The 27,733-nt window shown below is 38.0% G+C and overlaps 2 protein-coding genes across 2 annotated transcripts in view; one reads left to right on the top strand and one right to left on the bottom strand.

Annotated features, from left to right (window-relative positions):
- The window catches only part of LOC107702794 (uncharacterized), a 33,987-nt gene extending 13,856 nt beyond the window's left edge, over nucleotides 1–20,131 (bottom strand). The window contains exon 1 of the mRNA XM_016505210.1: nucleotides 20,084–20,131. The gene's annotated coding sequence lies outside the window, so the exon portion shown is untranslated. The remainder of the gene's footprint in view (nucleotides 1–20,083) is intronic.
- On the top strand, nucleotides 19,740–27,425 carry LOC107702795 (flavin-containing monooxygenase FMO GS-OX-like 2). The gene is made up of 8 exons (XM_016505211.1): nucleotides 19,740–20,111; nucleotides 20,325–20,548; nucleotides 20,796–20,934; nucleotides 24,561–24,700; nucleotides 25,005–25,057; nucleotides 25,206–25,330; nucleotides 26,607–26,924; nucleotides 27,006–27,425. The coding sequence occupies exons 2-8, from the start codon at nucleotides 20,334–20,336 to the stop codon at nucleotides 27,342–27,344; spliced, it is 1,329 nt and encodes a 442-aa protein (XP_016360697.1). The 5' UTR covers nucleotides 19,740–20,111; nucleotides 20,325–20,333; the 3' UTR covers nucleotides 27,345–27,425.
- The last annotated feature ends 308 nt before the right edge of the window (nucleotides 27,426–27,733 follow it).

Consider the following 27,733-nt stretch of genomic DNA (forward strand, 5'->3'; position numbering starts at 1 on the left):
TGTGATGGTACCACGAGGCGTCGCTCACTAGCGGATCTCAGACTTCTGAAGGGGATGTAGATTCGTAGTAGTGAGTGGAAGTAGGCGGGTGCTGAGCCTGTGGCTGTTCTATATGCAAGCATCAATGTCTTGAACTTGATGCGAGCTGCAACCGGTAGCCAGTGCAGGGAGATAAAGAGAGGTGTGACGTGGGCCCTTTTGGGCTCATTGAAGACCAGTTGTGCTGCTGCATTCTGAATCATTTGTAGTGGTTTGATTGTGCATAATGGAAGTCCAGCCAGAAGAGCATTTCAGTAGTCCAGCCTAGAAACGACAAGGGCCTGGACAAAAAGGTTGTGCAGCATGCTCCGTTAAGAAGGGCCTAATATTTCTGATGTTGTGCAATGCAAATCTGCAAGATCAAGCAGTTTTTGCAATGTGGTCTTTGAAAGTCAGCTGGCCAACAAAGATTACACCAAGATTTCTGACTGAACTTGATGGGGTAATTATTGACGAACCTAACTGGATGGTGAAATCATGCTGTAGAGTTGGAGTGGCAGGGAAGACAAGGAGCTCAGTCTTTGCCAGGTTGAGCTGTAGGTGATGTTCTTTCATCCATGCTGAGATGTCCGCCAAGCAGCCTGAGATCCGTGCAGCTAGCATTGGATCATCTGGTTGAAATGAAAGATAGAGCTGTGTGTCATCAGCATAGCAATGGTAGGAGAAGCTATGTGCCTGTATGATGGGTCCCAGTGTATATGACGAAGAGGATGGGTCCAAGAACTGATCCCTGAGGAACCCCAGTGACCAGTTGATGCCTCAGGGTATTTATATTTTCTGCTAATTTTCATTTTTACATGAACTATCCCTATAAGAACTGTTCAGAGACTGTTGAAGAACCCAAAATGGTTCTTCTATGTCATTATTGAGGAAAAAAAATGTTATTTTTAAGAATGTGCTTAAAAATACACCAGACAACTCAATGTAACTATGGATTAGAAGAACAGTTATATTTGTGGCTAAAAGCAGCTCTTTAAAGTCAAGATGAAACAACATTCACAATCCACTTTACTTCCATAAGCAAAACTATTTAAAAAAAATGATCTGGAGCAAGTTATCACATATTAATGAAAAATGGTAAAGACATTCTTTTTTTAAATAATAGAAATTAATATTATATTAATCATTGACAAACAGATAAAAGTGGTGTAGCCTAAATAGAGTCCATTATTATTTCATATTTCCATATTGATTTGTAAATGAGTGATTTGAAAAGTACGGGGATGCATTTCAGGATGGACACTGATTTGTGGGGTGAACAATACTGATATTTCCTAATGCCACCCAGTTATGATGGTTACTATGCCCCACTGAAGAAGAGTGTGAGGAAAGTGTTTGTTGCCTAACCTGCCTTTAGACTTTGTGAAACAGCACATATGGAGATGACTTGATCAGATAATGAGGACAGCACAGCATTAACATCACCATTATCTGTTTTTGTGTCATTTGACATTGGTATGGTGTACGAACGTACGTGAGTGAGTCTCCGCACCAAATGCTGATTGCGTGTCTGTCTACAGGCGAGGAGAGCGATAACATCTGTGTAATTTCAACATGATGACGGGCCCCACGGGAGCCAGTGAAGGAGATGATCTGAGTTGAGCTAAGTACTATTAATCGTTTAATTACCACTGGCTGATTCAGTCCATCAAAGCCCTCTCCGCATCGCCTCATACAAATTCATCCATTATGAGGTCATTCATGCCCTCGTCAATCAAATCGCACCACCCCCAACACCCAACCAGCCGTCGTACCAGCTTGTGTTTTTACAGTGCGCAACGACTAGGTGACATGAAAGAACAGTCGCTCTTGTCCTATTCAGTGCTACACTCAGTGAGCCAGATGGCTGTGTTGGTTTACAGCAATATGTTTAATAATGAGGCCTATTATGACTGGAGATTAGCGCATAAGCCTCGGCACAAGGACGGAAGATTCATTGAGGATATTTGGATGAAACAGACGGAGGCCAGCGTCTGTGAGGATGAAAGAATGTAGTTGTTGTCGCCTTTGTCTCTCATCTGTTGACTGAATATCACCCATCACTGTGCAAGAGCTGCATTACAAAACACGATATTCCATCTGCATTCATTGTAGCAATATCGCCTCTCAGTTCATAATGGCTTTCTTCTCCACACTCCAAAGGTATTATAATTGCTTTTATTTTATGTGAATAGGAGAGCGTTCGCTCTTAGGATTTGTAAACTATGTCCAGAGTAATGCTCTCTATGCTTCACTCACTTGCTTCTCCTCGAGTGATATTAGTCTGCAGATCACTGACTTCTTAACTTTCCTTGCAGGTTCACTGGATGTGATTCATTTGTTTATGCAAATGCCATCATAGAACGTAGGACTTTTAGGTTAGCAAATAAGAAAAAGCAGACAGAGTATCTGTGGCTATAGGCTCACATAATCAATTTAACAGGTGCTTATCAATGAACCGTATCATGGATGTCATATGTGACAGACGCAAAGCAAGCTGTGAGGAATAGAATTCAGTGGGTTGGACTTAATGTAACTTGGTTTTTATCTTTCAGCTAACAAAAATACTTCTAATACTCTTGTCAAAAACTTTGAAAGCATGGGTTGTGAAAATTATATTTAGGACATTCACAGCAAATAATATATGGCATCTACCATGAATAAGGTCCATTTAAAAAGCTTTATTTCAAACAATTCAGAAGGTTTTTTAGTTATACATATTCATTTTATTATATTCATTTATTTAGCAAGTATGCTTTAAACTGATCAAAAGTGACAGAAGAGACATTTATGTTTCAAAAGATTTCTATTTCAACTAATTGCTGCTCTTTTGAACTTTCTATTCATCAAAGAATCCAAGCAGCACAACTGTTTTCAACATTGATAATAATAAACATTTAACAAGTCAGCATATGAATGATTTCTGAAGGATCATGTGACACTAAGGACTGAAGTAATGGCTGGTGAAAACTCAGCTTTGCCATCACAGGAATAAGTTACATTTTCAAACATATTCAAATAGAAAACAGTTATTTAAAATTGTAATAGTAGTTTTTACTGTATTTTTGATCATATCAATGCAGCTTTGGAGAACATAGACTTCTTTAATATGTTTGAACGGTATTTTATTCATACACACACACACACACACACAAACACACGTTAACACATAATTAATTTGTGTTCTCTTACAGCCCGAATTAACTAGGCTGTCAGATTATTTCTTTAAGCTGTATCTTGGTGGGTGGTTTTTAACAGTGTTTTCTAAGTACAGAAAGGTGTCCTCTGGCAAGCAACGACCTTGTTGTCCCAGATAATGTTTTGATAAGGACATACCTGCTCTACTACATCCTACCATCGCCTCCACTAACTCGCCCACACTGCCTCTCCATTCTGAACCTCTCTTGAGGATAAGGAGACCAGATTTCAAAACCACACAATATTTAAATTAACAGATTGTAGGCTACACCTTACCAACTAGGTTACATAAGGCATGTGCTAATTAAATAATTTATGCAAATAACCGTACAAAGTAGCTGCTGTTTATTTTAATATTGACTAACTATAATATAAAAAAAATGTGTATACTTATATACCTTCACTTAAAGGGGTCATATGATGTTGCTAAAAAGAACATTATTTTATGTATTTGGTGTAATGAAATGTGTTTATGCGGTTTAAGGTTCAAAAATTAGAGTGAGCGGAGGCCGGCTTGAGTGAGCGGAGGCGAGCGTGCTTGCGGCAACCACATGTGACGACCCCGGGCTGGACTCCGCTTCGTCCACGGTGAAAGCCGATTCGGTGATCCACAGCACGAAGTTGATGTATTTCCTCAGCGACCAGCACGGATCAGCTCCAGGCATGACGAAGCGGATATCGTACTCTTTTGGAAGGCCAAACAAAGTAGTTTCGCTTTCACAACGAAACACACAGCGCCTTCACGACATGGCGGCGGCGGCAACAACAATACTACAGCGAGAATAAAAGTTACGCCTTCTTTCTTTGCGTGAACATTTGGGCGGCGTTATGTAAATCTTCCCACATCGTGACGTAGACGTGGGGGTGTGTTAGAACGAGCCATTTTAGGTAGGCGTGGTTGACCCTTAACTTTTATAAAGAATATCTCTTTGGATTTGAGACTTTAGTCTTTGCAACTTTACAGATCTTCTTTATGCACCAAGAGCTTGTAACACACAAAGAGAAAGGAAAAATTGAAATCGTACCATATGACCCCTTTAACAATAAAACTGCTAGAGAATTATTATGAAAAAAGCTCTATTTACAGCTACAGGGTTGTAGGGTTAGAGAGAATACCAAAATGTATAATGTATAAACTTTCAATGATTTTGATGCTGATAAAAAATTAAGCAAAATCATTAATATCGCTGAGATATTAACATATAACACAACGTGTTGGCCATTAAATTTCCTTAAAAACATGTTTGATTAGACAAATTTTGCAATCCTTCCTTGCAAGTAAGAGATTTTGAGTAGCATCTGTCAATTAAACTTTAATTGGAAAATGACAGTTTGATTCCCTTCCACGAATTGGTTCAAACTGTATTCGTGAAGTGATTCAGAATTCTGAATCGATGATTAGTTTGCATCAACTCTCAAACATTCACAAAAGTTTCTGTGTGACAGTATTAAAATGTTTAAGTAATTTTTTAAATTAATTTTGGACTATTTTTACATTGGTTTAAATAAATGATTTTTTTTTTTTACGTTTTCTTTTATTCACATAGAGAGAAAAGGATTGGAAAACATGTCTTGATTATTTTTAGTTAAGTTTTTATTTTACTACTTGCAATTAACATTTGGAATTTACTTTGGAATTAAAAATCAACTATTAAACCTTTCAAAGCAAAAACAAAACATACTGAATATCATTAAAAAGCTACCTGGCCCTATTCTTTTTTTACTATGGTACGAATGTAACCAAAATATAACAACATAGAGTTAATGTACGCATAAACTCATGTATAAAACAAATTGATATGCATTACTGAGAGTAGAGACCATTTGAGAAGTCAAAAGTTTTATTGTGACTCTTTAGCTAGTCATGGCACAGCTGCAATGGCTGAGCAAGCTGAATGAGTCAGAGCTGTAACCACTTTGAGAATTCGAAAAGTTAAATTTCCGGTTTCTTTTCATTTACATGGGTAGCCAGCTCCCCACTCAGCCATTATTCTACAGCCACTTTCATTTTAATAAAAGAATAGATTCCATTTGATTGTGTTTCAGCAGAAGTCTTTGAGAGCGTTTAAATGGCGACATCAGTATGTTGCTCCCCATGCATATCTGCGTTTTAGATGAAGCTAATTGGATAACCACGGCAAGTTAGGTGCTAAATTGCTTTTTTCAGGTAATGAACTTCTTTTTTTAGTCAAAGCCAACCAGGGTAGTGCTCACAATTACATGACTAACGGATCTGATCAGCCTTCTTCCCGCTTCTTCCAAAAATTCTTGAAGGACAGAATAGTAGCATATGACCTCAAAATCCACACAGTACTGTAATTTAAGCAGCGTTTAAGCATTTAAGCAACACTTCTGATCGATTTATACTCACCATGTGACCAGTATCTGTTTACGCAACTGCAATTACTTGTACACTTTCCTATACCGCTCCTTGCTTGTTTTGGTTGCAACTGTCAACTTTGAACAACGTAGTGATTAAAAATGAGTCATATACTGAGTCAGAAATTGTGTAGCTTTTATGGTAAATCATGTTTATCTCTCTTACATACAAATACACTGATAAATCATTTCATATAAGATAACTTCCCAGCATACTTAAACACATGCATATAGTCTTTAGTTGTGACGCATCTTTGATGTGTGACATACAAGACAAACATCCACTTTTGACTTCTTTACTTTCCTTCCTTCCTCTTTTTCATTTTTCTTACTGCCATCTGGACTTTTTCCATCTAACGCATCCATTTTTATTGATCTGATATGAATGGAAAAAAGATGGCAAAATATAATAGAGACTGCGAGAATGATAAAGTGACTGAAAAGGACGGAAGATGAGAATAGTGAAAAAGTAGTAAAATTTTGTGGGAGAGGGACAAAAAGACAAATGCAGAGAGACTCATACTGGGGGATTCGGTCAATAAGTGAAAAACAGCATGTGACTAGAAAAATCAGGGGGGACAGTTGGGAAAGGAGACGAGGGATGGAGTGGCAGGGACTGAATGGAGGAGGGTAAGAGAGAAAGAGGTACAAGGGGGGACTGGGGTAGAGGGGGATATAGAGATAGAGGGAGGGCTGGTGATCCTCAGGGCTGGATGACTCACTTTGCTGCAGCCGTTTGTGCGTCACTGGCGCAGGGCTGGAGGAGGAGATAGTAGAGAGGTCTGCACATTTAATTACAACCTGCCAATTTATATACAGTGTACACACACATATCTCTCTCTCGCTCGCACATGCTCTCTTTACCCTCGCTGTCCCCCCTATAATGCCAACATATGATAACATGAACGTTCAAAGACCCCCACATCTATACACACGACAGCATTTCAGGCCACAGAATCTCAATATTCAGACCGACGTGCACACAAAACCACTCATCAATGCAAATGCAGATTTCTGGCAGCTTGGCATTTTGTCAAAAGTGATGCAGATGCAGAGAGAGAGCGTTTACAAGGATGTAAACCTTCACAATTCCAGGTGTCACACTATAAATTAAACAGAATGGATGGAAAAAGCCAGGCAAACAAATCCCAGCTCTGGCTTTAAAGGCAAATGTATCTTGGCAGATAGTACAAAACAACATCTGACAAAAGTCGTACTTCAAGTGGAATGAAACCTCAAAGATCATCACCATCGCATTAACAGATAATGTCTTTTAAAAATCATGATGGCTCCGGGGCTCTGCCGGAGCAGACTATTCTCCAAACATTTCCGTCTCGCTGACATCGCCTTCAAGCTAGGCGAAGACACATATCACGGTGAAAGATGGGGACTTCAGGTTACAAGCTGCAGAGTTGTCTTGGCAGACAATGGACTGGTATAAAAGCCATTACGATTGTTTTTCCCCATTTCCCACTCTCCCTTCACACAGTACCCTGTGTCTTTGGTGAAACAATGGGAGTGTGTGTTAGTACAGCTTCGTTTGAGAGTCCCTCTGGGGGGGGTTTACTAACTAGAGAGCGTCGTTGGGAAAATTATCATCAATTATAAATCGAAAACCTTCCGTCGGCTCCGTCCTCATCCTCCTTGCAAACACACAACACACTGGCTCTCGTACACATATGGTCTCTCCCTTTGGAGCACGCCTCAGCCTCCTTGAGCAGCAATTACCCCATGAGTGCCCATGAGCCACATTCGCTAGACAATCGCCGCAATCAGCCGCCCTTTCTCGAGCCGCACGCTCTGTTCCGGCTTTCTTGTGCAAGAAGAGAGCAATTTAAGCAAACAACAGCATTCCAAAGAAATCACAAAGACGGAAGAGACTGCACGCTGCGCCGATGATTGGCCAATGCGGTAGCGCACTCTCAAAGAACACGAGAGCAAAACATAACACACCACCATTTCATTTCTGCACTAATATGGCAGCTGCTGATTGGATTGAAGGGATCGTCGTGCTTTAGTATAAATACCCCAATGGAGCGACCTCAGAAAGCGAGACTCCGGTCATTGTTCAATCAGAAACGGGGTGAGGCGAAGCCATTAGCTCCGTCACTCAAAACATGGCGAACAAATGTCAGTCAGATTTCGCTATGAATTTTGGGGGAGGGGGAGAGCAAGAAAACGACTTTTTAATTGAGAAAACAAGCCGCTATCTCAAAAGAGATCTGCGCTAGTGGGCCGACGTGCAATTTCAGAAAATACAGAATAGGAACCTACAGAATGAGTCAGGGTTTAGGTGACATCATAAACAGCTTGCCATTTCCACGCTTGAGCTGCACTCATTTTCAGTCAAATGGCTTTGAAACACTTCAGCAATCACCCCTGGCTGTGAAGTAAAGGCATTTTCTGTCCTTTTAAAATAATTTTTGATAGACCACCAAAAGGATGAGTAGCACACAAGTATAATGAAGCTGATTACAGACCCGCACGCAGCAGCTCTGGCACACGGTCCTTACTCGTCTGACAGTTTAATTCCCGTGTAGTGCATGGCGTTTATGATGCGTGTTCGTTTTTGTGCACTCCCACTTCCACGCTGTTTCAGGCACCAGTGTTTTCATGACACGAAATGGCACAGCGAGCTGTTGTAAGCCTGAGGTGTTTTAATACTGTCAGAGTGCAAATGAGCAATAACAATCATGTAGACCTGATAAATGGAAAATGGAGGATGAACAGACTGATACGGCGAGAAGAAATCGCAACGGAGAAGACAGAGAGATGGATGAGGGGGGCAAGAGGAAAGTGATGATTGATGCCAATGTGACGCTAAATGGGGGGGAAAAGGGCGGAGTGGGAAAGAAAATAAAAAAAAGAGAGAACTGGGCGACACTCACAATAAATCTCAGATTTGAGCCGATGCTCCGCACTGCCACGTGCCCACACTCGCTACACAACAGACTAACACGCTCTACACTCCCTGTGACATCACGATGACAGAGCGAGGGGTGATGTGTATTGTCCGGTGATTGGATGCCGAGTTATTCCGATGCTAAACACGCATGTGAATTTGTGTCATTTCACATTAGTAAAGTGACCTGTCGGGGGCGGGCTCTCATTTTACATTTAGAGAGAGCGAGAGAGAAACAGACAGACAAAACAGATACAGAAAAAGAGAGACGGGGACACAAAGAGACAAAGAAATATGCATGAAGCAGGTGAGTCACCATCAAACAACGGTCAAAATCAACAAAGTGGGAATTTGTTTTTTGATGACAAACATTCATTGTCATTCTTTTGGTTATTGTACAACAGTACTCAGACACTTTGAAGTGGAGGTTAACAGATCTAACAAATTAATCTTTCTTGCTGAGTTCATAAACAAACAGTTTGTATACACTCACACACACATATCAATAAATAAATATACACATAGACAGACATTTTCTCTTTCATCTGAGCTTCTTTGATCAATAATGTGGAGATTAAACAGGTTCAAAGAATGAAAAGAGATGAAAAAGAGCAACATCTTAGTATATATACACATAAACTGTTTATATAGTTGGTCTATCATCCTGAGCTTTGAGGTATAGCATCAGAACGAGGATTAAAGCACACAAAACCATTGCTATAGCACAAACACACACACACAGGCCTCTGTGAGGATAACACACACACACACACACACAATCTCCTATCAGGCAGAGCACATAAAAGGGACAGATGTCAAAGGAGCGTGATGGGAGAAAATTGTCTATCAGAAAAGACCACAATAAAGGAATAACTGTACACGCCAATCTAACCGTCATGGACCCAAAGATGTAAACGGACACAAAAACATGGAAAATAAAAGAGAGAAATGTATATTAAAGTTTAGATCAAAGTATAAATTAAGATGTACACCCATAAGCAGTCAGCCATTTGGCAAATCCTGGTATTCACAGAGGTTTTATTCTCTCCTCTCCCCCTCGGTGAATGGCTAATGTGTGGTGTGCATGGCGTGACACAGCTGCAGTGTGCTGGTCTGTCATCTCTGCTGGTTATTGTGTCTGAGATTAGCCTCTTCCATTCTCCCTAAAACCCTAAGGGCACTAGAGCCGAGACGATGGCCGTTATCACAGCGTGCACAGTCTTTATCTGGGAAGCCAAGATGACGAGCGAGTGCTGTCACATGCGTGTTTGGCTGCTCAGGTGCCCGTCTGTGACGAGCCCATGTAAGAAGCATGTGTGTTCATATGTGAAAGTGTGCAGTTTAGGATTTGAGTATGAGGCTTGTTTTCTTTTCTATTCATTTGGATTATTCAATTTTAATTGAGAATGTTGTTTAAATTATTTAAAATGTATTTTTTTGTTTTGTTTTTATTTTAATCACTTTTTATTGTTTTTATTTTCAAGTATAAATATGATGATATTAATAATAATATAGTAATATTTTAAATATAATATAACAGTTATAGTAATTATGTCATAGAATTATGCAGAGTTATTTAATAAGGTCATGAGACTTATTTGTAATATTTTTATATAAAGAATATTTTATTATTATCATTTTTATTATTAATAAAAAATGTGAGTATAACTTAAACTTAAAATGTAAGTATTAATATATTATAAACACTTAATAATAATAATAATAATAATAATCATAATAATAATAATAATAATAATGATAAATTAGCCCTATGACTTGGTTTTGAGTGTCTGTTGCAATACAATTTTACTGTACTGTTCCGATAAAATTGTCTGTGGTTTTATTACTGTTGGAGCAGGGTGTACATAATACTCCAGCATTTTCAAAAATAGCATAGGAAAGCAGTAATCCTTCAGAACAAAGGTGCATAAATTAGAATTGTCCCACTGAGCAGATGTTTATCATTAGACGGGCGATGTGACTCCGTCAAGACAGGCCTGTAATGAAACACTGGCACATGTTTAAAAGATGCTTAAAGGCAGCTGAAAGCAGAGCAGTCATGCTAAACATCTTTAATTTACAGAACATCTAATTCCTAAATGTTTGACTCATACACTTAATTTGGCTGTGGATTCATTACTCACCATTTCCAAACTGATGGAGCCCCCGCCCCCCATCTAAAGCCCATCTTTCTCTCCTACTCCCCCCTTCTCTGTCTTCCTTTTTTCCTCTCCATCACACACAGCCCTTACTGAAAATTAGTCCAATTTAGCCCATCACTAATGGCCCCGGTGCCCACCGCCCTACAACTAATGGCACTGGGTCTTTTCCTTCATTTATGACCAGTAATTATGTCTCTGTTGTTTCAAGGCAAATTTGCACACTAAGAGCCCCAATTTTTAACAATTAATTCTGTCTTGCTCATACGACGTGGATTTTAATTACAGTATAAAAAAGCAAGCACCTGGGACTGCAGCCTCCTGAGTGGTTCATGATGATGTGGAGGCAGATTCAGAAATTCACAAATATTTCACAATGTGCTTGCGTCTTTTATCTGGACTCAGGTTGATTTTCCATGTGACATTTTTAAATAGGCATTCCAGACGTTAAATGAAAAATTCCAACTAGCATCATATATTCTAATATTAACCTTAGGAATTATTACTTGTCATAGAGTAGATTCTTTTGTTTGAAGTGATTTAGTGTTGCAGCAGCAGTCCCCCAGGAGGAACCCGAGGTTAAATGCTTTTATGTTACAATTATTCTCTTGAGACCCAGCTATTCATTTTTATGTCTAGTATAGTGAACTTTTTTTTTTGTAATATCTCTGAGACTATTCTTGACATAGTTTTACATCCTATATAATATAATATAATATAATATAATATATTACTAATATAAAAATCAATAAAAGAAACATTTCCATTTCTTGAAATAAACTAAACGTTAACTAAAATAAACACTTTTTGCCAAGACAACGTTTCTCGTTTTTATTTAGTTTGACTACAATGACTAAAACTAAAATAAAAATTAATTTAAAAAAATGATGTAGACATATATAAAAATTAAAACTACACAAAATGCCAAAAACATCAAATTACTAAAACTCTAACTAAAACCTAATTGACTCAAAATATTAATAAAAGCTTAATATAATCTTGATTATACTAAACATAACACATACTAATTACACTAATTACATAACAAATGCACATGGTATAATAATTTGAGAGTATATTATTTCATTTTGTGAGAAAAATGAAACCAGAGTGACACGAAACATGAACCTTGCGCACCTCTGAAACAAGTGCATATGATATACTGATTTTAATTATGCAAGAATAAAGAGTAAACTGTAAAGAAAAAAATTTAAAGCATAAAAACAAAAGTCATTAGAGTGTTTTACAAGAAAATAATATAGTGTTTATACTTCGAAATTTAACTTTCCAGCTGTTTCTTTGTAATTGTGAAATTTACTAGCAACTTCGGAGTGAAAATTGTTTCTACGCTGTTAGTTAAAGGGGTCATATGATGTTGCTAAAAATAACAATATTTTGTGTATTTGGCGTTACGCCCCTTACCATACTGTCAGGCCATGTCTTGATGTATTTCCTCAGCGACCAGCACAGATCAGCTCCAGGCATGACGAAGCGGATATCGTCCTCTTTTGGAAGACCAAACAAAGTAGTTTCGCTTTCACAACGAAACACACAGCGCCTTCACGACATGGCGGCGGCAACAATACTACAGCGAGAATCAACGTTACGCCTTCTTTGTGTGAACATTTGGGCGGTGTTATGCAAATCTTCCCACATCGTGACGTAGACATGTGGGGGCATGTTAGAACGAGCCGTTTTAGGTAGGCGTGGTTGACTCTTAAAAAATATCTCTTAGGATTTGAGACTTTAGTCTTTGCAACTTTACAGATCTTCTTTATGCACCAAGAGCTTGTAACACTCCAAAGAGAAAGGAAAAATTGAAATCGCATCATATGACCCCTTTAAAACTAAACACTTTATGTAAACCTAAATGCTGAAACCTTTTTTGTTGGGCCTCAGAGAGGGTTATAATGGAGCTGGATTGAGATCAAATTAACTCTCCAATTTCTGGATTACACCTGTTTGGGAATCTTGGCAGCTAACTACTAACTAAAAGTAACATCTGCTTATTTACATATTCAAAGAAAGCTAATTACGGAAGCAAGAGCCATCCTCAACACAAAATGCCAACGAGCAACGTGCGTTCGCATGTCATTCGTAGACACTATTCTTAGAATTCAATAGAAGCTTAACTTCCAGCTAATTGACTTAATTGCTTATCCTCGTACCTCAAAATTAGTATGATCTCAGACCAGAAGTCCTTTTTGTGCATTTGTGCGAGTACAAATCGAGTATGTCATTTTTAGTTACTGAGTCAGAATCATCAGCATATGAGACATGACAGGAATAGCTGAAAATGTGTAGCGAGGCAAAAGTGTATCCATGAGTCAGACTCTAAACACAAAGCACACAGCCGCTACAACACCAACAATTCTTTAACAACTTGTGTTGTATTATTAAATTACGTTTAAGATAAAGCAGCAATTGTTTTACCAAGATGTACACTCTTAAAAATTGTTCTTTATTTGCATCAATCGTCCACAAAAATGGTTCTTTTAAGAACTGTTCACTATAGCAACTAGATACCAGGGCGGTCCCCCGAGAACTAAATTTTGCCCTATAGGGCCCCCTATTTTCCTGGTTGCATTTGCATCACCAGTAGGAATTTGTGAGTGACGTAAGCCAGTCGACAGTGACGGCATTCAACAACGCCGGCAGCTGGAGGATAGAGAAATACCTGGACTTCAGCATTAGTCCATCTATCGCTGTTTTCTATGTTCGTGGAATTAGTTTGTGGAGTAAGTGTATGTAAACTGTGTGTTTACACAGCTTTTTAAAAATGGCATGTAGTCTCAGCCTCAGAAGTCATGCCAATGGACCGTTGGCTGAACATCTGATGCATATGGCACACAAAATTAGAAACACTTCAGGAGTTTTGAAGTCATCATCTGATTGGTTGAATTCTACAGAATTTCCTGGGAGGTATGTGTGTTGCGTTCTTTAACGTTCCGCCTGGAAACAAAGATGAAGAAGGACACAGTCGTCGTGTTTACAGCTGTGACAATGCATGCTTATCGGGATCAACTAAACGCTAGATTTTCAAAAGTATGTATGTGAAATATGTAAAGTTCACGACACAGACTCTTTAAAATACATCCAAGAGCTTTACACACTGGTCTGTTATTGTGGGGACATTTCACATCCCTAAACATGATGCGCCCAAGGTTCCCAGACCTTCTGCTATCAGTCTGAAGGTCTGGCTACGCAAGACTATATGGCATGTGGCCAATCAATGTATAGTTCCTATTGTGCTGGGTTAGACCCTACTCCAAAGTAGGAGCTAATTTAGTCCCAGTCCCCCCCAAAAGGCATTCCTATAACTAAAATCATAAAATTCCTGCAGTGCAAACATGGCAAAAAGCGGGAACACATGCCATACAAAACACCAGCACCTGCCATTTTTAAAAAGCTGCGTAGAGACACAGTTTACATAAACTTACTCCATGAACATGGAAAATAGTGATAGATGGATCAATGGCGAATTCCAGGTACTTCTCCATCCTCCAACCTCTAATTTTTAAAGTTGCTGACTGCCGCACTTAAATGACGTCACTGTCAGCTGTTTTCAGAATTCCTACTGGCGGTGCGAATGCAACCAGGAACATGGCCCTAGGGGAAAATGTAGTTATAGGAGAATGCCCTGCTGGTCGCTAGTTCCTAAAACCAAGCTCTTACAAGGGGCTTTCGCACTGAAGGAAACTTTTCATAGTTCTCAGAACTATTAGTGGAAGTAGGGTAGCCACTTTTTGGTGTCTTTGCACTGCAGGACTAGGAACCGTTTTGGTTCTAGGAACTCTGTTTGGAGGAACTAAATTAGCTCCTACTTCAGAGTAGGGTCTAAAATAGTTCTATAGGAACCAGTGACATAAGTGTACGCTGATTGGCCAAACGCATACGAAACATGTAAAAATATTTACTCCACGAGCATGGAAAACATTTAGCTACCTGCTGTCTGCAGCACTGTGTTCTTTTACACTGCAGATTGTCATTAAGTCAGATTTTCATGCTCTTTCAATCATGTAAATTGTTCGTTTACATTCCATCTCCGTTATCACGAAACCCACAACATTGACCTTTGTAAATGCCGCGAATAAAGAATAATGCAACCAGGAAAACGGCCAGAGGGAGAAATTGGTTTTCTAGGAACCACCATGTGGTCTAGTTACTAGAACTGAGTTCCTAGAACTACCTGGTGTGAAAGCCCTATAGTGAACAGTTCTTAAAAGAACCATGCTTTTCTTAGATTGAAGAACATTTTAATAATCTAAACAACCTTTTTCACTGTAAAGAACCATGCAATAGAAAGATTCCACAGTGTTCCAAGATTGCAATTTTGAATGTTCTTTATAGAACCAACACTGCCAATAAGGAACACCACTGCGAAAAACCCACTTTGGAACCTTTATTTTTAAAAAGCATTCTGAGCTTATGTTCAGTTACTTAGCAAGGTGGTCAAGTAGATATCTTCTTATGTTGCTTTGGTAAAACATTTGCATTTATGCTGGTATCATAAATGCAATGTAGCAATATAAAACAATGAACTATGAAACATCTGTCCTATATGTCCTTTAGATACACATGTCCAATAGAGGAGAGGTGGAAAGGGCGAGTGGGTAACTGCCCACACCTGAGCACCATCAGAACAGGACTTACAGCTGAATGGGCCACCAACCTCAGGCAAGAGTGTAATCGGCAGGAAATAGAGGCAAGAGGGACAGATTTGAGGGCATCACCACGTAAACACACACAAGCAGGCACATATGCATAAATACACACAGAAACGCACACACGTTCGCGCCCCAGGGTACCGCAGCATCTCCACTGCAGTGTGTCAGAACGGCTGATAATCCTAACACGTAAGCAGCTGGCAGGACGAGAGCGACATGGGAAGTTGGTTATTACTGTTATCATCATAACTATTATCATTATCAGCCCGAGCAGCAGCAGGTCCCCTTCATCTGGGAACGGTGCGTCATACGGCTGGGTCGAAACCATGAAGTGCCAGGAAGCGCCCTGCACTGAATGTAAAATACAAAGACTGGTGCAAAATAGGGTTGATTCACTCCATTCTTTCGATTTCTCTGCCTCTCCCTATTTCGGTCTCCCTCACCCCCTCCTCCTCTCGTCGCTCTTGCCCTTCTTCTCAATTTTATGTTTTTCTTGAACTAGCACAGATCCATTTCTCTGCTTTTTAAGGATTTGCACTGTCTCCTACTCTGTTCGGGACATTGTGACATAATGAAAGCACCTACATGTCCTCTCATACATCAATTTTCCCCCTCGCCATGTATACCGCGGTAAGGCCGCGTTGCTGTATTCTGGTGAGCTGAATGCTTATGCCTGTCAGAGACAAAGAACCACCAGCTGTCTTGTCTCTCTCAAACACTGTCTTTCTCTGTTCCTCCCCCACTGGACGACATTCGAACCCCCACAAGAGTTTATTCGCGTTCTTCGGAGACTAGCATCTTTTCTCTTATCTCTGATTGGCACGTATCAGAGGGCGAAAAGAATCGTCATATTTGTTTTTTTTGGACGTCTCCCACTCCGACAACCCACAGCCTGCCGCTGCAAACACGGCACACAATGCCCTATATTACGCTTTAGGGCACCAAACCAGAGAGGGTGACTTACTGCTGCCATCAAGTGGCCTTCGGGGAAACTGCAACCTGTTGCTCTTAAGGTGTAAGCAGGCCAAAGCCTGTAGAAATTTAAAATAAAGAAATGTAATAACAAGATCAAAATAAAGGAACTTATTAAAACAAATACAAATATTTAAATTGTTTTAAATTAATTTTTAACTAATTGAGTTAAAAATAATTGTCATTAAATGTAACATTTTTTATTCGTTTTTATATTTACGTATTCATTTATTTTTATATTTATTTATTCCCACATGTATTTATTTCAGTTTTCTTAATTTACTCTTACATGTCTTACTTTTCTGTGTGCAACATGAAAATTAAGCAGATGGCACCTGCATCTGCCTTGTAGTGCTGCATTTTCTATATGCTAGAAAATAGTCTATATTCAAACAGCATCTGCATCAACTATAATCTATTATCTGATTCACTTAGTTAGATAAGATGGTTATACTAAAAAAAATTGTATACAATGCATCACAAACTCACTTTCTCACGTAATTACCTTTAGGGTGTATAAGAAGTTTTATTATAATCATGTAATATTACAGTCATCTAAGCATTGTCGCTCGCTTTCCCAGAAGTAAAATAAAAAATGTTGTCAATAACCTGGTCTTGCAGGGTTTGAAGTAAACACTTTCCAACAGTGTGCTAGGCTGTCTGTAAATAACATTAATGATTATGGATGTCAAGTACATAATTGACTGAGGAGGTGGACGCCGGTGGTTTATCTTTCCCGGTGGGGTTAATCAGGTTAAGTACAATGTTGTCATGTGTGCTTGACGCTAATCCTGCCTAATCTAAGGGCATTATCTTGATACATATTCGAAAGGTGAAAAGATTAATGCTTCAGAAACAAAATGCAAACCAGAGATGTGACAAGAATATGTTATCTCGATTAAAACTGATTTTATGTTCCCAGCAGCCCACGTGCCTGTGGGACAGGACTCCTCATCCTCCTGAGGGTTTTTAATACTCCATCGGATGTGACTGATCAACAACCCCTTGAACAAAGCTCTGAGGCAAATGCAAATTTCATGGTGTCTTGTAAAATAAACATGTTATAAATAAATATGTGTACTGTAATGCTACTACATATATTTCTCTCTCTCTTTCATTATGAATTGCTCTCATTCACTCGAAAATGACCTGATTTGTTTTTTTTTTGGATGTTTTGTTATTGTGGTGGTTGAATGGTTAAGGGTGTGGGCTGCTAACACAAGCGTGGGATGATCATTCTGTACAGTAGGAGTGAACCATGAACTGGAGACAACAATCCTTCATCATTAACCCTGGCACAATATTAAGAAGTTATAGTGATACAGTAATCACACATAGAAGATCCTTGACTAAATGGTGTAAGGCCCACAAAACAATTTATTTTGGGCAAAAAACGGCCAATTAGATGGGAGGAGATGCCTAAAGTGGTCAAACAGAGTTTCATTGTTTTTATGTGACAGTAAGGGACAAGTTTCTCTCAAATAAGGAGCTTTGACACCGGTTGGTTATAGAAACCAGCCACTCCTCTGAGAACTTAAATCTCCACTAAGGCCATTTTCCTGGTTTCCATTCGCACCACCAGTAGGAAGTGAAGTAAGGTGACCGACGGCGACGTCATTTAAGTGTGTCATTCAAACTCTACAAACGGCTGAACAGATAACAGGAAATTTCAACATGTAGAATTCTACTCTTGAAAGTTGCTCGAAATCAGCCAATCTGATTAGAGCTTGCCAGATCAAGAAAGTGCTAACCAGTTTTTCGTTCAGTAGGCATCAGATGAGCGGATATTCAATGATTTAACTCTCTGAGGCCATGGAATTCAAGTTGTGATGAAATGGAAGTAGTAACAGATCTTTTCTTTCATATAGTGACATACATCTGAATGAAAAGATTATTGCAAACAAAATTGCTGATTGGATGGAGGTGGATCTGAGAGCAAGCTTGCAGTCGTTTGTAAGAAAACAGTGGACTAAAATGGATTTTAATTGGACGTCACCAGAGAGAAGTCATAAGATCTACAACACGCGTTCATTTCATGCCAACTCAAAGGCCTTCTGTGCTGAAAGCAAAGTGACTAGTATCAGTAACTGAGCATTTCACTACACAATTTTGAAAGGTAATATCTAAAACTGAACGGCCTTGGAGCCTCTACACATGGCATGAGTGTAGACTGGTGTATTTTGACCCAGCTATTTGACATGAATCATTCATGCATAATTGTGGAGCACACCGTTTTAAGTTAGTAAATGTCCTCTAGTAGTATAACCATATCCGTGATCTACAGAATGAAGCTCATCATCTTTATCTGTGTCCATCCTGCTCTGTAGACATTCAGACCAGAGAAGCTCTGATAAAATGCCACCATCGGATCAGTGAGCCTGATAAATGTCAGTAAACTCAAATTTACTCGAGTCAAAGACATAACTTTGGGGAGAAAAACAGGATGGTATTTAGAGGCAGAAAATAGAAGCACTCTGTACTCGATGGAAAAGATAATCCACAAAGTATATATACAAAACTAGTGACTGATGTTGTATCTTCAACTTTCTAACTATAATTTGTAGCCAGTAAAGATTTTAGATAGTTAATCTCAATATTAACACTTAATAAATGTAGAAATAGGTTTATGGGGTTTCTCCTACGTTTCCTACAATAATTTTAATAAAGGCCTTGTATAATAGGCTTAATATACTCAAAAAGAAAAAAAGAGTCCAACTGCCTGCATTGAATTATGCATAATTATAATCATGCAATTTAAACTTAATTAAATATAATTAACTTGAGTATAATCTTTATGGTGATTTGCTATGTAATGTAACATCAATTCTCTATACTTCAGCCTCAAGCATTTCTGCTCCACTCAGTGCTTATCTGACATTAACCAATTCAATAATAATGGTTGCCTACAACTATGGGAACTTCTAATATAAAGTAAAGAAATTAGTATTATGAATGCTAAAGTACATTTATAAAAAGTTTACAGTTTCTGATGCAACATGAGTTTTACACTCAGGGAAAGCATTTTTACACTTTTAAACCAAAAGAGTGTTTTATTCACAAAATATCAGTAGGCTATCAGGGACAATGATTCTCAAGTCAGTATACAGTATTCTGTCCATTGTCAGACAAGGATTTATAAGTAATATTTTGGTGTCCAGTAAAAAGGGCCTGTCTAGTGATGCCCTGCTGTGAACATTTTGTCTGGTAAATTGACAAAAAAAAGTGTCACATTGCACAAATGTGATGTCAAACAAACAACTAGCTACATAAGATTAAACTGGGTGCATATAATTGTAACTCTATACTTCAAGTAAGAACATCCGTTTTATCGAGATTTTTACATGAAGCAGTTTTAAAAAATGTCTGACTGAGAGACGGTTTGTGCCTTTATTTTGAATTCACTGCACGCGCTTTATATCATCCGCCCCCTTTACAGCAAGTCAGATCATTTCTTGGGAAAAGAAACGAGGGAAATGTGTTGGGAACGACGGTATTGTAAAACTTTGAAAGAATTGGCAGTGGCGTATACAGTGTGGGTGTGTGTCTCGTTACTGATAAGAACTGACAGTTATAAAGTGAGCTTGCCGGAAGATTTTCCTTTCAGCCAATGCAGCCGCCCCACAGCAAACAACAGGAGAAATCCATATTGATTGGAGGCAGCTGACTCAAAGACATGACCGAAGTTCACATTAGTGACACATCTTTTCGAAAGGCCTTCAAAATGGGGGATTATGCTCGCTAAATCTCCGCAGTAAACAGCTTTGTGTGTAGTGTGTGTGAGTGATTACCGGCAGTGAGTTTTCCGATCCAGAACAGGTAATTGCTTCTGACTCATATAAGACCTGCAGGTATGCTGATAAAGAGCGACAGTGCGCATGCGCACATTTGTCAGAAAAATAAAATTAATATTTATTTACACAAATTACGAGGAATTATATAATATCGGGATGGAAAATACTTTTTGCCTTTTCACTCTGAAACTTTATTTATTGTTTGTTTATTTTTGTGTCTGGTTCATTTTCCTTGTAGCTCTGGAGAATGGAGCGTAGGAGCAGAACTCGTGTAGCGGTGATAGGAGGCGGGCCGGCGGGGCTTTGGGCTGCCCGGCACATCCTGTCTAGGCCCGAGGCCTTTGATCCACCCGTGGTGTATGAAATGACCGATCATTTGGGTGGGACGTGGTTCTATGAGGAACGAGTGGGCACATATGACAATGGGTATCCCATCCACAGCAGTATGTATAGGGATCTCAGGTAAAGAGCAATATGTTGTTCCTATCCCTGCCGAGAATAAAAGCATCTTAAACTTGCCTTAGACTGGTCTAGCTGGTCTGATCTCCCAAATTGACAAGCAGAAGTAACCCCAAAACCAGCAGACTTGACCAAGTCGGGAGAACAGAGATGTTTTTTTATTATTATTCTGAGCAGGGAAATTATTTATTTATTATCATTTTTGTACTTTATATAACTTTATGTACTATAAAATCTCATCTGTTTTAAGGACCAATTTGCCTAAGGAGATTATGATGTTCCCTGATTTTCCCTTTGATGACCGCCTGAATTCTTTTTTGCACCATACATCGGTTCAGCAGTATTTGGAAAAATACTGTGAGAAACATGATATTGCTCGTCATATCAAGGTATGTGTTTGTCTTTATTATAAATTCTGTGTCTATAATGAAAAGGAATAGAAAATTAAGCATTACGGTAACGTACCTATTAAGCACACTTCCATTTTTGAGCTCAGATTATAAAAAGAAAAAATAATGCATTATCATACTTGATGTCTTAACCAATTGATGTGTTTGTTACTACATACCTCCTGTAATTTCAAGCCAATCAGATCATTGCACACTGAGATATGGGTATCCATGGGTTCACACTGTCTGGTGGCCATTTTGAAAGCTGTCTGAAAACTTTCACCAAAAGAAGAGCCCGTTAAATGTGCATTTTTTAAATGTTTAAGTCTTTATTTTGGGTAAATTTCACTACTTACTGTAAAATTAAGAGATTAATTTTTAGACTTTTGCATATTATATAACCTGGAACTTAGATGTGGGAAATAATTACAGTTAGATCCAAAAGATAGTTTTAGCAACATAGCGCAGATGCTACAGAAAACGTTAGCTGACTAGCTGTATAAGATTGTGTGCTACGCTAATTTATTACTTCACAGGCACTGGCTTGTACTTTTAAATCCATAATATTATAAATTCACAGTTTATTGCTGGTCTGTGGTTTTATACTGCTGTAATTTTTAAAGATTTCATATTATTTTAAGGTGAGCTTAAAGGGTGCACTACTATGAAAATCACACAGCTTCAGTGTGACATCAGTAAGAAAAAGTATAATTTCATACATATTGTTAATAATAGATGTTCATAATAAAATATGTATAAACTTAATACATGATCCAGATTATTTATTTTGCAAAGTTTTGTCATTTTAATAAATAAATAATGTTCTTTTTAGCAACATCATATGACCCCTTTAAAGATTTCATATTATTGTAAGGTGAACTTAAAGGGTACACTACATGAAAATCACACAGCTTCAGTGTGACATCAGTAAGAAAAAGTATAATTTCATACATATTGTTAATAATAGATGTTCATAATAAAATATGTATAAACTTAATACATGATCCAGATTATTTATTTTGCAAAGTTTTGTCATTTTAATAAATATTACATGAAACTGATGGTTGTCACTTTAAGTTAATCTTTATAAAATGGCTAATAACTTATTTTCACAGCTTTAAGATGACAAAATCTAGACATAACTATAGTTTATGCCCAAAGATGAAAGAGGCATGTCATCCATTCAAAGAAGGAGCCTGTCGTATCTGTCCAGGAAAAAAGCGACTAAAGGCTGGAATACACTACACAACTTTTAACATTTGAACAGATTTTTAAAACACCAGTGTATGTGACCCTCAGTCGTTTGATGGCCAGTTTTCCTTTGTGACTTGTACATAGTAAATATTGAGGATCATACACTACTAGACCTTCAAGTTGTTCCAATCACAACAAACTCATCCAGAAATGTGCGCATTGTTGCTAGGAGACACGCGAAATGAAAGGAAATGAAAACAATATGCGTTCTAAAATCAGCTGAAAATATCAAACACGTTTGATCTCCTCCGACTGGGTGGAATCAAAGTCTGAAGCTAATAAATTGGAGTCTTGTGACCATCATATGTGATTATCTATGAAATCAGTCGACTCAAATCTGCAGACTGGCTCTGACCTTTGGCAACTAGCGTCAACTTCTCGAGACTAAATCGGTGGAAAATCGGAGCAAAAATCGTATTCCAGGCTTGAAAGACTATAGATAAGTTGACATCCATTTAATAAGAGGCTTCATAATGGGGCTAGTTTCTGTGTTCATCCCCATGAATTAAATGTTTTGTTGGTTTGTTTTATTTGATTTTTGAATATGTTACTTAGCTGAACGTGGACTAGTCTAGATTCTGCAATGTGCTTAAATGACACTTCACTATGAATATATAACTGATCAAATTGAATGCCTTGTTGCTTGATTTTAGTGTTCTGTTTTTTTGTGATTGACTTGGTACCTTCAAATAAAATATTTTTCAGTTATTCTTTAAAAAGTTTGTTTAAAATAAACAAGAATTTTAATAAAACATGATGTGAGCTTAATGGGAACAGGGGTGTGCTTAAAGGGTACAAAAATTACCCATTCAGCACAGCCAGACTTTTTGCATTTAATGATGTATATTTTAATTGAAATGCTTTTGTCATTTAAAATAAAATTTAATATTTTTGTGTGAGAGATTAATATTTTATTTTAACATAACTTTTTGTACTGAAACCAATAACTTGTGCACTAAAATGTCTCAACGTAGATTTTGGTGAGCTTAATAGGTATGTTTACCCTCCTTCACTTCACGTCATCAATGGATCATCCACAGTGAATGGGTGCCGTCAGATTGAGAGTCCAAACAGCTGATAAAAGCATCACAACAACCCACATGACTCCTGTCCATCAATTAATATTTTAATTGAATAAAATAAAAGTGCATTTTTGTAATAAACAAGTCCATCATTAAGAAGTTTTTACCTTCAAACCGTTTCTTATGAGTCCTCTATCCATAATATTGCGGTGAAAAAGGTAGCTGTCTGAATCAGGAGAGAAATATGCACAGATCAAGTTTACTCAGTTTACAAGCAAAAAAAAACCCGTCCAAAACAGTTCTAAACAAATGTTGGTGGATTATGATGTGAGAAGACAACAAGGAATTAAATTTTGAAGGAAGCATTATTATTGAATATGGATGTGTATTTTGGCCAGAAGCAACATTTTAAAGTTAAAATGTCTTGTTTCTTACAAACACTCAGTTTTTTTTGCTTTGACGTTAATTGACAAGACATTAATCGATGGACTGGAGTCATGTGGTTTGCTTGTGGATTTTTGTGATGTTTTTATCAGCTGTTTGAACTCTCATTCTTGACGGCACCCATTCACTGCTGAGGACCCATTTGCCAATAAGAATTTTTTTTTTTTTACAAATCTGTTCCGATGATGAAACAAACTCATTTTGGATGGCCTGAGGGTGAGGTACATTTAAAGCAATTTTAAATTTTTGGCTAAACTACTTCTTGAATCAATCCCCTAGTAAACTGCTCTTTTATTGCAAGAAACGTAGACTGGCATTGCAGGTTTTTATGTCTAAGTTTAATAAACCCTAAAACAGGACACAAATAAACCATCCAAAGTAAACTATTGTTAAAAACCAGTCCATCACTATCCCTGTGACTGTATATTTTGCAAAACCTAAACATAATGTCTCTACATATCTGAAAAAGAAACAGAAAAAAGGGAAACTGATGATATTGGAAACTGTGAATGTATGAACAATTAATATTGACGTGAATGACATTTATGGATCAATTATCATGCGACAAATGCTATTTGGCATGTGTCCGTTCATTTTAAATCTGAGAAAGTAATGCATGACTCTCTTAGTCTTCTCTTAGTCCAACTACATAAGACTCCAAATAAACTGTATTATTTGAGTAAAAAGAGCTGTTAGGGAAATATTGTTGTAGATCCGCTATGGCCAGAAAGTTGAGATCAGGCATGTAGGGGTCACTGACCCCTGCTTGTCAAAGGCATCAGCGTCACCACAAAATCGAAGGACACATCCAGTGTGTTTCGAGAAATGTTCTCAATGTTACTAAGTATTTTTCTTACCAACGGAAGCAAGAATATTGCTTATGACAGACTGCTTTGTCCCTCACAGTTCAGCACCGTGGTGGAAAAGGTGAAGCCCGTCTCCATGGAGACGGAGACGGGGGGAGCTGTGACGTGGGAGGTAATTTCGCGCAGCACACGTGGAGACCAGAACACGCAGACGTTTGACTCGGTGTTCGTCTGCAACGGGTGAGGGATGCCATCTTAAAGAGTCCTTTTATCTCCCAGACATGCTCCAATGGACACAACTGCATCTAATCTCCGATTGCAGCTTCGTGGTGATGTTCTAAATGCATAGCATTATTCAAATAGTGGCATGTTCATTTACCCCATGATATACCCAGAGGCTTTTATCTGGCTGAATTCTCGCTGAGGTGATGTGAATGGGTATTATGTTATGCATTCATGTGGCATTTCTGTGAGGGAATTCAGAAGACCACAGGAGCCCTTTAGCGTCTCAGCGCTGACTCATATTTCCTTCCTCTTTCTGCAGGCATTACTCCGACCCCCACCTGCCCTGCATTCCTGGAATTGAGCATTTTAAAGGTACAACAAATGATCACTGATCACTACAAATGCATAACCCTGAAAGCCCCAGCCATTAGTCTCATTACACCCCTGCATCTTCCCTTTTATCTCTCTGTCTCTCATCTTCTTGCATTTATCTGTGCCTTCATCCACTGCTGCTTTGCAGGGAAAGTCTTGCACAGCCACTCGTACCGCTATCCAGAGCCCTTCGCCAACAAGTCCGTTGTGGTCTTGGGGGCCAGAGCATCTGGTGTGGATATTTCCATCGAGTTAGCCCAAGTTAATGCTCAGGTTTGTGGCTTAGCTTCCTTTTTTATAATGTCACATACCATTTTAAATGCCACAGCTTTGTTTGGTTGAAAATTAAAGTGTTGGGCACCTGAAAACAAAAATCGATCATTATTTACTCACCCTTCATGCTGTTCCAGAGCCGAATGACTTTCTTTTCACTGTGGAACACAAAAGATGTTAGTTCATGCTGCTCGGAATCATGACGGACGCTGACAAGCTCCAAAAAATGACCAAAAGCACCATAAAAGCAGTCCATTTAAGAGATGTACAATATTGATATGCTATTATAGGTTTTATTCAGATTTTATTAATTTGGTTTGATTTTGATATTTCCAATTTGTATTTTAGTTAAAGGTTGTCATTTTTTGTGTTCAATTTTTATTAGATTTTATGTATATATAGTTGTATTAACTTTTATTTCAGTTATAGTTATTTTATTACTTAAAGGTTAACTAAAAAATGAGAAATGTTGCCTTGGCAACTAGCTGAAATAAAACAAGTTTAAGTTAATGTTTTTCAAGTATAAAAAATTTTTTATGGTTTTAATTTTAGTTAAGGATAATAAAACTGATTCAAGGTCTTTTGAAGTCATAAAAGTATAACAGACCCATATTTAAAGTTCGCATGAAGTGAAAATTCACTCTTATCTATTTTAGAATGCATATTACAGATCTTATTGTGAACAATTTATGTGTGCCTGTTTCCTTTTTCTTTTCTTTCTTTCTTTTTTTTGTTTTTAATAGAAATGTCATAACTGGATATATACTAGGTTTCTCCAATAATTAATAATGCAAGCTCACGTTCATCTGCCTCCACTTTTGAGTGCAACACGTATCTCTAAAAACAATCAGCAACCGATAGACAGAACCAAGTCTTCGCCCTGCTTATTTTTTTTCAATATTGTGTTACACTAGGATGAACGTCACAATATGGAAGAAAAAAATGTGTCGCTACTCGCTACTTCCATTTTATTGTGACTTTAAACCTTCCCACCCATGCATTTTTATTGTTTTGAAAAGATCAGTATGAACATTTCTCCCTTTGAGTTTCACAAAAAAAGTCATATGGGTTTAGAACAAACTGAGTGTGAATAAATAATAACAGAAATGTTATTTTTGATTGCCGTATCCCTTTGTGTTGTTCATTTTATCCATCTCATTGGTTAACATTTAAAATCAAACACTTTGAATTGGCCTTTTTTGGCCTCACCAATAAGTGACTGAGATTGAGCGACTGTTTTTCAATTTCTTATGCGCAAATGTTTTTCTCATTCTAGGTGATTCTAAGTCCTAACACACCAACCATGTCCTTACCTCCTCCTCTGGGTATCCGGCAGGCTAGCGCTGTTGTTGGGGTTTTAGAGGACGGATCTTTACAGTTCCAGGATGGATCAGTGACCCAGGCTGATATTCTTCTGTTCTGTACAGGATACAACTTTAACTTCCCTTTCCTTTGTCCATCAGAGCTGGGACTGGACGTACAGGATCTTTTTGTGACTCCACTCTACAAATACTTACTGCCCCCTGGCTTCCCTTCAATTTTCTTTTTTGGCATTTGCAAAATTATTTGCCCTTTCATACATTTTGACTGTCAGGTGAGCAGAGAGGAAACGCAATATGATTTGAATACTGAATGGGACTGGTTCTCACTCTAATGTTCTTGTTTGTATCCATAGGTTAAGTTTGCTCTTGCTGTCCTGGAGGGCTCAGTAAAGCTGCCCACCCAGGAAGAGATGGAGAAGGAAGTGCAGAGAGAGATGCAACGAAAACAAGACATAGGTGTGCAGGTGAAGCACCTCCTCAATTTGGACAAGGATCAGTGGGATTATTACCTGGACCTGGCCAGGGTGGGCCGATTCACACCCCCTCAGCCAGTGTTTGAGAGTCTCTATGAAGAGGTGCGCAGACAGAGGCAGAAAGACCCACAGAAATACAGACAAATCAACTATAGGCTCATTGATGCCACACAGTGGGAACTTTTGGAAGCTCCACCAGAACAGACAGATAGAGTTTAGCTACAGTTTGAGGACAAATGAATGACATTTACACTGTATTGCTTTCTTTTTATAGGAAAAGAGAGTATGTAGAAATGCTGAAGGAAGAACATACAAATTCTTAATTAAAATATATATATATTTTTTATAGATCAAATTTATATATATATATGTGTGTATATATATATATATAAATCCTGATTTCTTATTTTTTTTGCATGTTTGTCACACTTTAATGTTTCAGATCATCAAACAAATTTAAATATTAGTAAAAGATAACACAAGTGAACACAACATGCAGTTTTTAAATGAAGGTTATATATGAGAGATACTATATAGATATATGATAGTTAGATATGTCAAGATTTGAAATTTTAATGTTTTAATTTTAAATTTATTTTTCTATTTCA

Source organism: Sinocyclocheilus anshuiensis, unplaced genomic scaffold (genome assembly GCF_001515605.1).
Source record: "Sinocyclocheilus anshuiensis isolate Anshui unplaced genomic scaffold, SAMN03320099.WGS_v1.1 scaffold1035, whole genome shotgun sequence".
NCBI lineage: Eukaryota > Metazoa > Chordata > Actinopteri > Cypriniformes > Cyprinidae > Sinocyclocheilus > Sinocyclocheilus anshuiensis.